Below are 13405 nucleotides of genomic sequence, written 5' to 3'. Positions count from 1 at the left end.
ATAGGTGAGAGGTTTTGGCGGGAAGGTCCCCGGGTGGGCGGGGAACGCCGGGGTGGGGTAAGGAGACCCGAGCCAGACCCAGGTTTCTGCAGCCCTCCGCTCCGCCCACCAGGGCTCGCTCTTGCCCTTCGGCTGGGTGGCCGAGGATCTGGGCGGGCCGGGCTGCTATCCCGCCCCTGGCAGCGGCGAGGCAACGGGGAGCATGGAGGGCGCCGGAGCCCGGAAGAAACGCGCCGTCCAGGCCCCGCCCATCTGCCCTCCCTCACACCCGCCCGCCCGCGGACGTCCGCGGTGCTCCGGTCGCCATGGTGACCAATCGAGGCCCAGTCCCGCCCCCGCCCCTCTTCCCCGGCCCCCTGACGTCGGCGCACGTCAGCGGCGGCGCGCGCCTGGCTGGGCCCTGCGGAGCGGGAGGGACTGAGCGAAGGAGTGAGCGGAGCGGCCGTCGCCCGAGCGGAGCTGAGCAGCCAGCCAGCCTGCCCGCCGCCCTCCAGCCCGCGCTCCAGTCCGCAGTGTCTAGCAGCGGGGCCCAGCATGGTCATGGCGGATGGCCCGAGGCACTTGCAGCGCGGGCCGGTCCGGGTGGGGTTCTACGAAATCGAGGGCACGCTGGGGAAAGGCAACTTCGCCGTGGTGAAGCTGGGGCGACACCGGATCACCAGGACGGAGGTGCGGCCCGGGGCTCGGCGGGAGCGTCCGAGGCGAGGGTTCTGGAGAGGAGCTTGACCGAGAGGGGCGGCCGCAGCGGGGGCCTGGGGAGATCCGAGAGGCCGGGTCACTAGCTGAGGCGAGAGGGCCTGGGAGTATGAGGACCCAGGAGGTCCAGGGGTCGGTGAGCGCCGCAGCGACCGGGGCCGCGTCACCCGGACCCCAGTGTCGTCCGATTGGAAGCCCGACCAGCAGGGGCTTTGCCTTTCCTAGGCCACCACCGTGGCCACACGGAATTTCACCCAGAGCCTCCCACCCGAGCCGTGACCTGGTCTGTGGCCTCCGCTCTGGAGCCCAAGTTCCGCGTCTTCCCTGCTTTCAGCTGGGGGTGGGGTGGGAGGGGAAGTCTCCGTGCTCCTGGGCTGCGCGGTGAGAGACGTTGCCAGCCCCGAGGAGGGGACCGCCTGTGCTCGGACTCCCCGGACTGGGCTTCGCGCGGCTCCCGGGATCCCGGCGCCCCTCCCCCGCGCGAGGAAGGGGCCACTGGCCGGGAATGCCCGGGCCGCCACTGTCCATCTTCTCTTTCTCTTTTTGCCAGACAGTATCTCTGACTTAGTGTCAGGCTAGTTTGATCTCGTGCCTGAGGCATTTCCACCTATTACTCCAGACAATAGAGCTGGTTAAAATGGTCATCTCTGCATTTGCACAGTTAGTGGGTTGGTCTTTCTTATCCTAGGTTATCCCTTTACCAGGTGTGCATTCTGGCTGTGAGTACGCGTTCCTTAAGCCGCAGCATATTCTGCCTCTCTACTCATAAAGCCCTCGACTGCTTCCTGACGGTGAAGCTAGCATCCCCCCCTCCATTGCACATTCTAATGCACCGCACATATTTTCTCGCAAGTCTCTGTTCTTACCTAACCCGCCCCCCCTTCCTTTCACCGCTTCGAGCTGCTCTCCTCAGGGTCTCTATTTTAAGACGTGCAAATTAAATACTTTAGAAAAACGGTAGAAACAAAACCGTTCTTTAGAATAAAACCTTGTGTTTTTGACGTACTCTACTGTGCCTCATTGTAGTTGTTCTGGAGTTTCACCCTTTTTCAGTTTTTTTCTTTCTTCCAGTTTTCATCCTATTCAGTGTTTCCCCTTATTAGTGCGAAATGTACCAGAGTTCGGATATGAACGTAGAATTCTTTTTCAGAATGGCTGTGTAAGGTAAAGGACATTTGAAAACTAGAGGGATTTTTGTAGCTGTTGTTCTTAGAAGTTTTGCTGAATGTGAAGAATTCCATTTCCAAAAAGAAGGGGCATATGTCATTGTGTCATCCTCACTTTTTGCCCTCCCCTGCTTATCCGGAGGCAGCCGAAATCCGGCTTATGTTTTTAGCATCAGGACCAAAATCACAAATTTTCCTCTCACAAATTTACCAGAGTTAGAAATTTAGGTTAAGTTTGTATTGATAAATAATGTGACTATAGTGAGATTACTTAATCTGATCCCAGCATTTTTAAAAACGAAGAAAGAAGTTAATTGCATTCCTCCAAAGAACGATGGCCCAATGCCATGCTATTTGCCCTTTAATTACGTGAAAAGAAGGCATTTGTAATGGATATTTTTATATGGGTCCTTGCTTAATGACTCTAAAAATCAAACAAATTTCACAAAGGACTTCTACAGAACTTTTGAACTAGATTGTTAGGTGGTTGAATTCCAAACCCATCAGCACATAACATTTTTTTCTCATCAGCTCTTATAAGTATTAATTGAAAGATTTAATTGTCAGCTGTTACTTATTAGGTCAAATTTAGGTAATATAGTATCTATTTAAGAACTGCTTAAGGGGAGCTGATAAGTGACTGACACTTTTTCTTGAGGTTGTCCTTTCAAACCGTAACTTTTAAACTGATATATTTTGTAGGGCTAGGGGGCAGTGTGGAGTAGTATCATGGTTTGGCTATCAGTGAGATCAACGCATTTGTAATTGAAGGCACAGGTCAGATCATGAAAGAGCACTCAGATCCTGAATTGTGTGCATAGTATATTTGTGTAAAATGATTTAAAGTAAAAGCTAAATTTCTAGTCCGTAGAACCCATCTATCGTTGCTTTTCTAAGAAAGTGTTCTTAACATTTAAAAAGAAATAGTGTGAATTTAAGATGGGTGGGTATGAGTGTTGTGGTAATTTACTGTAACTGGAGATATTAAAGATGAGAGGGGTGAGGGAGATAGCAAGGCATTGATGAAGAGAAAAGTTCCTGTACATGTCAAGTTTTATAAAGTTGCTCTGTGAACTTTTGTGGTAATTTTCGTTAAGAATTGTTTAGCACAGATGCAATTGTTTCTTACTGTAGTTTGCTATTTGTTAATGAGGATTTAAAGCAGTATTTTTTATCTTTATTCACTGGGTAAATATTTGTATCTTTAATAAATACAACAACTACCTCAAATACTATAAGTAAGATGGATAGTGGAAACTTTAAAGTGTTGTTTAACATTATTTGAGGTTCTCATTGCTGAACATACAGTAATTATAGTGAGAACAATTAATATGGCATAAAGAACAATATCAATAAAATATGATTATACTTACTGCTTAGAAAGATTTCTTCAATATAGTATGCACTGACATCAGTATTAGTTTGTGTGTTTTAAAATGTAAGGGTCTTGGGCTTCCCTGGTGGCGCAGTGGTTGAGAGTCCGCCTGCCGATTCAGGGGACACAGGTTCGTGCCCCGGTCCGGGAAGATCACACATGCCACGGAGCGGCTGGGCCCGTGAGCCACGGCCGCTGAGCCTGCGCGTCCGGAGCCTGTGCTCCGCAACGGGAGAGGCCACAGCGGTGAAAGGCCCGCGTACCGCAAAAAATAAATAAAATAAAATGTAAGGGTCTTTTTTCCCAAGTTTGAACTCCAGGCAAATTTTAGGGTTCAGTTTGAACAGCTAAGTGATGAACAGTTGGACCCTTTTATTTTTAATTGGTTCTCCGTCTCTTGTTCTGTATCACTGAAAAATGATGTATTTTCACAGAGCTTGGGAGATCCAATACTGCCTTTTAGGTGGAAAAAAAAAAATCAGTAGACAAAAGATATCTTCATTTTGGTCTAATCTATCAAATAGCTTAACATTGTTTAAGAAATATAATTACATCATCATCTGAAGCAGTGTTCTAATGTTAGATCTCTATGTAAATTTTACACACAAAAGGGAAGGCAGGTGATGGTAGAATCCAGCTTCTTAATATAATACTTCATAAAAGCTTTGTAGTATTGGTTTGTGATTTATGAATTAGAGTAGCTAATTTTATAAAATTAACATAATGGAAAAAGAATAGTAGCATTTAGACTGTTAAACTATTTTAGGCAGTAGTGGTTGCTAGTTTGCTATGCTGTGAGTGTCCTTGAGAAGTGTATTTTATTAATACTGCACTAGTAAAGAACTTTTTCCCTCTAACTAAGCATATGACTAGTTTTTTGTTGTTGTTTTTTTGTCTGTTAAATAAAATTTCAGAAAAGCCATTTGTGCCCTTAAACTTTTTTGTCTCTATAAAAGAAACATAATCTTGCTGTAGAAAATATCAAGAAGAATATAGTGCACAAAAAAGTACATGTGTAATTCCTCCCTCAGTGGAAATAAATCATTCTTAACATTATGGTATATTTCCCTCCAGTCTTTCTTTTTTTTTTAATGCTTTTTTTTCCCCATAGATGAGATCACATGGTAGATATACTTATATAAATTGTATCTTCTTTTTCCACTTATCATTATAGCCTAAACATTTTGCTTATTATATATAACTTTATTAAACATTTTTAATAGCTGCATAATGTTCTACCTTGTAGATGAATCCTATTTTACTTAACAGTTTTCTTATTTAACATTATGCAGTTTCAAGTTTTCACTTACAATAAATAATTTGCAGTGAATAATTTTTATGTATATAACTCTGTATCTGCATTTTCAGTTATTTTAAGGGGGAGAGATTGGAGGTAAATTCCTAGAAGGGAAATTACCAAGTAAGAAGGTATTGTTTTTACATTAAAGAAATAGTGTATTTTTATTATCAAATCTATCATGTTTATTATTGAACATTTTTAAAAGTGAAGATAAATGAAAAGAATTAACTATAATATCACCACCCAGAGATAACCATCATTAGTTATTTTCACACCTTTTCTGTGATAATTGAGTTTTCCTCAATACCATACCTCTTGTGTTGCTTGGCTAAAGAGCATACGAATGTGTGGTCCATGGAATCTTAAAGATATTTCACACAGATTCTGAAAATTATTTTATTAAAATGGCATGTAGGTATTACTTATAATTAAGAAAATCTGGAATATAAAGCATAGCAAGGGACTTTCAAAAACTGCTTTTTTCACTGAAAATCATTCTGTGTGCATTTGGGCACTTTTATATTTAGGCATAATTCGTAAACTAACTACTACCTTAAAATGTAAGCATTTTTAAAGCTTTCCAAATAGTTAAGTACAAAATTGCATTTTTAGAGCAAAGGTAGAAACAAAAGAAGGGCATATTACACCCTGATTATGGTATTTCTTGAGGAAGAGAACTCAATTTTTTAATACATTTGAATTTTATATTTTGCTTTAAAATTTTAAGACTCCTCTCTGTAGTCTTGGTGTTAATCTTGTTCTATAAAATATTCCAGATGTCAAGAAGCAGCTGTACTATGTGCAACAGGAGGAATTGTTACCAAATAAGTTAACCAGTAATGTTTGTATCTAGGCCTATGTATGATCTTTAACTGTGTGTTGAAATAAAAATTAGATTTTTCATGGAACATATATGCTTTACTAGAAATTGTTCTTTAGTTTCTTGGCACTCCAGACAAGTAAAATTTGTCAAGTTTATTCTGCTACATATTGTTCAGAATGATGTGTTCTTTGGGAGGAGGGGGAGACAAACATGCAAAATACGAGTTGTATAAATTTTTATATTCTGTAGAAATGCTTAACAGGGTTTCATGCATTCTGCTTTTAATTCCACTGGGAAATTCTGTCCCAGTCATCAGGCAATTAAGAAACCATTTATTTGGAAATAACTGAAACTGGCCTCGATTCCTGGATTCACATGATGTTATTTGATTTATGGCCCACTACTGATGGCAGATTCATTTCCTTGGAGCCAAATGGATTCCAGAAATTCATTAAGATATCTTTCTTTCCTCTTTAGTGTACCTAATACCTCTTCTACTTTCCACCTCCATATTTTTAAAATATGTCATTTATGTAAAAGTTCCTTTATACAGGACATTTGTGGAGAATGCCTTCTCACCCTTCAAAGAGAAGCAGCCCATATATCCAGTTTGAGTTTATTGGAAGCGTGAAAGATGGTTACATTTGGGAATTTCATCAGAAACTTTTCATTTTAAAAAACATTTAAAAAATACTTTAAACAGGTTAACATGGGAATCTTGGATGAATTAAACTGAAAATTTGTTTTTTCTTCTTTAAAGTAAACATAGTATTTATGTGTTTTTCCCCCAATTACAAAAGATATGTATGTTCTTTGTAGACATTGTTGAAAAACTTGAAGAAGAAAATAAACATTTCTATTTTAATTCCACCATCCAGACCAAGAGACAACCACTGTTAATATTTGGTTCATATACTCTTAGCTATTCACATATATTTTATATATATATATATATATAAAATAAAATTGATGTCATCTATACATATAATCTGTGTTTTTTACTAAATCTGTTATTAACATTTTCCCATTTAAAAAAATAATGTCTAAAAGCATGGTTAAATAATATCCTTGCATTTGACTCTCTGTATTTCATTTAATCAATTTCCTGTTATTGAACATTTAGATTATTTCTCTCTCTTGCTGTTTCTCTTTCTAAAATAATATTTCAGAGCACATTCCTGTATATACATCTTTGTGCATCTATCTGATTATTTCCTCAGGGTAATCCCATAGCAGTGGAATTCTTGGGTCAGGGAGTATGTCCTTACATCCATATCTGATGGCATGAGATGCCAAATTACCTCCAAAATAGGAGTACCTAGTAATTTTTGTCAGGAAGAATACATAATTTTTAAATCTTTCCCAGTTTGATAGGGAAAAACAATATTTTTATTTGAATTTGCATTTCTTTGATTTACTTTGATTACAGTTTTATAAGATGACTGTTTACATTTCTTTTGTGAATTGCTTTTTGTCTTTGGGCCAGTTTTTTTAATTGAGTTTTCTTTTTGTTGATTTATTTAAGTACTTTTTAAGATAGATTATTTTTTGTTTGTTTGTTTGTTTGTTTTTGTGGTACGCGGGCCCCTCACTGTTGTGGCCTCTCCCGTTGTGGAGCGCAGGCTCAGCGGCCATGGCTCACGGGCCCAGCCGCTCCGTGGCATGTGGGATCTTCCTGGACCAGGGCATGAAGCCGTGTCCCCTGCATCGGCAGGCAGACTCTCAACCACTGCGCCACCAGGGAAGCCCTAAGATAGATTATTTTTAATCACTTCGTTTTATAGTCTTAAAAATTCTCTGTTCAATTTTTATGGATCTAAAAGTGTAGTGACATTTACCTTTCCTCCAATCTCTTTTCCTTACACACCATTATAAAAGTCAGATTAAATTTTAATGAGGATTTATTTTATTGTGTAAATTCTTACATTTTAAAAGTCAAATTTTAAACTGGAAAAAAAGTTTATTTATTCTTAAAGGATAACTGGAGAACTCCATGTCAGTTTTATTACTGCTTTCAGAAACCCTTTCATTGTAGACCACTCAATCACAATCACTATTCAATCAAACAATAGGCTGGTATGTTCTGATTCTACCTGTGATTTAATGTATAAGCTTGAAAAGTGCGTTCACTTTTTTAATTTCAGAGGTCTAATTATATGGTAAGGATTTTGCTCCTTGGTACTTCAGAAGGACAGTGTAGAATTAGTGTATTAGTAGTAAATAGCACTGAACCACATATTACCTGAGACAGCAAACATATGTTAATCCCTTCTGATTTTTTACTAGAAGGATAGCTCTTATTGTGTAACTCCTTATAAAGTCCCCCAAAGCCAGTTTTGTGTGTGGTTTCTTTAAGTGCATGAGATTAATATTTCTTTTATGAGAAGTGAAATAATTGTTTCTAAAAGTATCAAAAAGTGTACCATTACCATTAAATTACATTTTGAAACTCGAAAAAATCCCTTTTATCCATCAGCTTAACACTATTTCATTTCTGCTCTTACATTTAATTCTTTGTCTTTGCAAATTTGTGTTTTACATAGTTGTTACTTTTACTTTTTTTTTTTGCTTAACATTGTTGGAAACATTTCTATGTATATAGTCTTCATAATTAATATTTAAATCTTATTAAATAATATAACCATTTTATAGAGAACTTAGAGAAATAATAAAATGAAAATGACTAATGTTTCACAGATGGAGAAGTTAGCATATATAATAAATATAACTTCATTTCACTTTTCTTTTTTTTTCTTATTAAAAAAGTAGTTCATGCTCATTGAAGAAAAATTGCACTGAAAAGTAAATCAGGAAAATAAAATAATTCATGATTTTTTTTTTCACCCACCAATAACATTTTTGTCATATTTATATCTAGTTTTTATTGGTCTTTTTCTATATATACCTTGTGTTGAGACTGCAATGATATCCTCATTTTTTAATTTAATATTTTAGTCTCGTCATTTCTCCATATTATTAAAAGGAACTATTTTAATAGCTGTATAACGGTCATAATATAAACCTACCATAAATCATGTACTTATTTCCCAATTATTGTTTCTATTTTTTATATTATAAGCAATACTCTTGAATATATTTACACACAAATCTTCATCATCATTTCAGATTATTTTCTACAAATAAATGCTCAGAAATAGAAGCCTTAGGCTAAATGGGATGGATGATTTTTAAGGTTCTTGCAAAAGATTGCCAAATCACCTTCCAGAAAAATTATAACCTATTTTATATTCCTACTAACAGTATATAAAAATGGCCATCTCATTGAATTTTAGCTCACAAGGGTGTTTTTTCATCTTTATGAATATAATTTGAAAAAGTATTTTTGAGATATAATTGACATATAACATTATATTAAGTATATATACATTTTCCTATTTATGAGGTTGAATATCCAGTGTTGCTACTTTACATGGGATTTAGTTTGATAGTAATTATTCTAGTTTATCCAATACGCTCTCCAAAGTTGTATAGGAAACCTTCCTTTTGTGTCCTAGCAGAAGAAATATTAATTTTTTATCACCATATAAATTCATTGAAGGTTTTTTTAAGATATTGTATGCATAATTGGGAATTAGTTGAATAATTTAGATGAGCAACACCAAAAATGGATCCTTTGATTTGGAGTCCCTTGCTTGACTTTGTTGTAACCATGAGATTTTGTCCTTGGTACTATGTTCAGAACTAAGTAGAGAAGGGATGCAGAGAGGAAGTTCCCAGAAATCTAAGTTCATAGTTATCTTTTGTGTGTGTGTGTGTGTGTGTGTTTTGCGGTACGCGGACCTTTTTCACTGTTGTGGCCTCTCCCGCTGCGGAGCACAGGCTCCGGATGCGCAGGCTCAGCGGCCATGGCTTATGGGCCCAGCCGCTGCGCAGCATGTGGGATCTTCCCAGACTGGGGCACGAACCCGTGTCCCCTGCATCGGCAGGCGGACTCTCAACCACTGCGCCACCAGGGTAAGCCCCATAGTTATCTTTAAAATGAACTAGTGGAGCACAGCTCTTTTGTAAATTCAGAATTTCGTACAACATTGGGGAAATCCTCCAATGCAGATGTTTGTTGTTCATTAAATTTGTTTTCCAAAATGTGTTCTCTTTGTTCTCACAGACCTATTAAGTTCCTTGAAGGTAGGAATCATATGTTGTTCATTTTTGTATTCTGGACATAATTCCGGGCATACAACAGGTGCTCAGTAAATGTGTGAATAATAGGCTCATTGAAGAGTGAAAAGATGGAACTTGAAGTTAGAAGGCCTGTGGGTTATTTCCCATTAATTCACTTGAGCTTTAGAACCTTTGTAGATTATGTAACATCTTTTGAACCTCAGTTTCATCAACTCATGAGTGTACTGCTTGTTCCATTTACTTCAAAAAATTGAGATATAAATGAGATAAAATATATGAAAGTATCATGTTAAATTAAAAAGTGCTGTACAATTGTGAAAGTCATCATCATATTTCTGGGAAGTACTTGGTAAAGAGTCCCATTGTTAAGAAATTACCTGGAAGAGTATAGCAGAGATGACTACCTGATCACCAAAACTCCACTCTTTCCTCTTCTTCCTGGACCTACAGCTCAAATGTTTCTTGGCCTCCCTTACATTTAGGTATGGTCATATGACTAAGTTTTAACTATTGTGTGTCACTTCCAGGACTGGCCCATAAAAACCTCTCAGGAGGGCTCCTCCAAGCTTTTTTCTCCTTCTGTCTGACTGGAATGGGGACAACCTTCAGGGTTGTCTGTCCTTTTTTTTCTTTGGCCATGAGCTGCGTGGCTTGTGGGATCTTAGTTCCCCGACCAGGGATTGAACCCGGGCCCCCTGAAGTGAAAGCACAGAGTCCTAGCCACTGGACCACCTGGGAATTCCCAGGACTGTCTATCCTTTACCCTTTACCACCTTTATTTAACCCTTTAAAGGTAATAAAGACTCCTTGTATACATCGTATGACTGCATGGAAGAGGGCTACCTGCTAACTTCTTTATCCGTCCAGTTTTGCTGCATGAAAAATAAACTTCCGTTGTGTTCAAATCAGTGTACGTTTTGGGGTCTACTTGTTATAGCAGTTAGACTAGCCCTGACTATTACAAGGAGCATGCTAACACACAATCTACTTTTTCATAATCCTCTGAAAGCAGCCTTACAAACAAGGGGTAACAGTGTGAAGATATAAATATATAGCCTTGTGGTCCACATACATACAGTCTGTGACCCGAGATAAAATTGAGGAGAGAATTATATTTTGTCATTAGAGAATTTTTTGGCTGAGAACAGTTAAATAATGAGTTTATAACTTAATAAAATTTAATTAGGTAACATATATTTTTCACTTTTTCATTATTTGAGGCCCAGATTCCAAAAGAGCATCAAAGAGGAGAAATCTCTTGGTAATACCTCACTTTAATTGGTATTTAGTATTTAAACTTTTTCTTTAACATTAAATATGATGCTCAAGATATATATAATAAAAAATTTTCTTAATGACAGTAACCATGCTGAGATTTTTAAAACCATGATTCCTTTCTATTTATTTATTTTTTCTGTTTATTAGATAATTGTGACCCACTTCATTATAAAAGCTTTTTGTTAGGGAGGGACTACTGGTATGTAGATGCACTCCAGAAATTGTAGGGCAAGAAATTTTCTTCAAAATATGCATGTCTATGAAACTCCATGTTACCTTCCTAAGGAATGTTGAGGAAATTAAAATATACACTTATCTTTTTATCTGGCAGCTTTTACCCAAAGTTACCCAAAATAACTGATAATCCTGTATTCTATCATACTGTAGTTGGGCAGGGCGGTCATCTTACATGTATTGGTTTGAGGTGGTTCAATAATGTTCCTACTAGCAAGTACAATATTAATCAGTCACTCCTCTAGCAGTCAAAGTTTAGCACTTTTTACTTTCTAGAATATTTTGATATGGGGATAAATACCACCAAACATAATGAAAATAGCTATCACAAAACCTGCAAACTTTACTGCCTAGAGAAGGAGCTACCCCCTTTCTTCTTAGGCAATAAATTTAATTTTACTTGTCATGTTTAGTAATCTTATTTCCCTTGGGAAGCTTGAGTTCTTCTATGAGTTACAATTAATTCAAATTAGGAAACAAGCTATGGACAGCAAAATAGAAATAGAGAAAGGTAAGAAGTAAACTTTACTGTAGAACTTTAAGAGATAACAGGAAAGGACAGGGCAACTGTAATGAAAGAAGAAAAAATGTATTAACAGGAGCCTAAGGGAATTAAGTGAGTTGACAGGTTGAGTCCTATTTTCTTGATTACCTTTTAGGAGTATTGAACTATTATACCACATACAATAATTGATATAAAAAATTACCCTGGGGCTTCCCTGGTGGCGCAGTGGTTGAGAGTCCGCCTGCCGATGCAGGGGACACGGGTTCGTGCCCCGATCCGGGAAGATCCCACATGCCGCGGAGCGGCTGGGCCCGTGAGCCATGGCCGCTGAGCCTGCGCGTCCAGAGCCTGTGCTCCGCAACGGGAGAGGCCACAACAGTGAGAGGCCCGCGTACCGCAAAAAAAAAAAAAAAAAAAAAAAAATTACCCTGAAACAACAACATAAGACCGAATTATGTTCAGAATGCTTTTGGGTAGAATGTGAAGTACATTTCAGAGTTTTTTCAGAACTTGTTAAAGTTTGGGTAGTTCCCAATTTTCTGAAAGTTTTATCTGAGTCAGAATAGCTTATTTCCTAACCAAATGCCAAATACTAATTTAAAAAAATTAGTTCTTTTTGGTTCCATGAAGAAAGTACGCGATTGTTGATTTCTGACTACCTAGTTATTCACCTTCAGATGCATTTCCTTCAAATTGTTAACTTTTGAGTGGTTTGGGTTCCTATCTAGTTATGACAGGAAGAGGCCACATTTTTTGAAATCAAATTCCTTTAAGGAAGTAAAAATTTAGTGTGATTACTAACATTTGAGTTTTTGCACTTGATTTTTAAAACAAAATTTAATCCAATTGGTATCTTTTCATGTAGATGAGTTTTAATTATTTACACTTAGTTTTTTTCCAGAAAGGTGTATCTCTATGCTTTGGAACCTATCACTTGCTTTTCTAGAACAATTGTATTTCAGTATAAAAGAAGCTGTCTTTTACTTGGCTGATCATTTGTTTATAGGTACTTTGCAGTGGGATGATAACTAATTGAAACTGCTGAGATTTTATTTTTTCGGTTTTTAAGTGGAATAAGGAGTTACAGTTGTACTGAAAGAGAAATATGTTTTATTCAAGTATCTTTGCAGGGTTATTCTTCATAGCACATTAGAGACACTCCCAAACAATCTGCCACAGTGCCTTATACATGGTAGATGTTTAAGAAATACTTGTTGAATGATGAATGAATGAGCATTGAATTTAAGCTAGTTATCATCGTCACAGGGACCTACAGGCGAAGTCTTAGATGTCATTTTTTTAAAAGATTCTTAACTGGAAATGTTAACCATTGTATACTAATTGTATTTATTTGTGTCTGGGATGCAGGTGGCGATAAAAATAATAGATAAGTCTCAGCTGGATGCAGTGAACCTTGAGAAAATCTACCGAGAAGTACAAATAATGAAAATGTTAGACCACCCTCACATAATCAAACTTTATCAGGTATGACTTAGCTTTACACCTCTCCATGCTTTTTACATTCAATACTCTATTTTACATCATCATTTTTCTCTTTTATGTTAGTTTTTTTAGTCTATAAAAAGATAACTATATGCTTTTATTCATCTGAATACATCCATTTTTCTATATTTAAATTAAAAATTAAGAAATAAAAAACTGCTAGCAGCTTAATTTTAAGTTGTCTCTCAGACTGTAAGTTATTTGATTGCCAAGTTTGTAGTTGTGCGTTTATGATAACATGCTTAAACCTACTGGGTTTTGGTGGTGGTAACATTAATGAGGATATGGCAGTTTTGCTTACTTAAAAAATATATTGTTTATGTTTTATGAAATACAAAGGCTAAAATAGTATATTACTTAGTGGCATACTTTATAATACCTA

General features: G+C 37.6%; 1 protein-coding gene across 5 annotated transcripts in view; it reads left to right on the top strand.

Annotated features, from left to right (window-relative positions):
* Positions 1-423: 423 nt before the first annotated feature.
* The window catches only part of SIK2 (salt inducible kinase 2), a 128755-nt gene continuing 115773 nt past the window's right edge, over positions 424-13405 (top strand). For all 5 annotated transcript variants that reach the window (XM_082660417.1, XM_082660416.1, XM_082660419.1 and 2 more), the window contains exons 1-2: positions 424-669; positions 12889-13005. In XM_082660417.1, coding sequence (XP_082516543.1) covers positions 535-669; positions 12889-13005 — 252 coding nt within the window. In that variant the 5' untranslated portion in view covers positions 424-534. The remainder of the gene's footprint in view (positions 670-12888; positions 13006-13405) is intronic.

The sequence above is a fragment of the Grampus griseus genome (genome assembly GCF_964374135.1).
Source record: "Grampus griseus genome assembly, chromosome: 8".
Lineage (NCBI taxonomy): Eukaryota > Metazoa > Chordata > Mammalia > Artiodactyla > Delphinidae > Grampus > Grampus griseus.
Note: the sequence above shows the minus strand (reverse complement) of the source record. Positions and strands in the feature narration are given on the sequence as shown.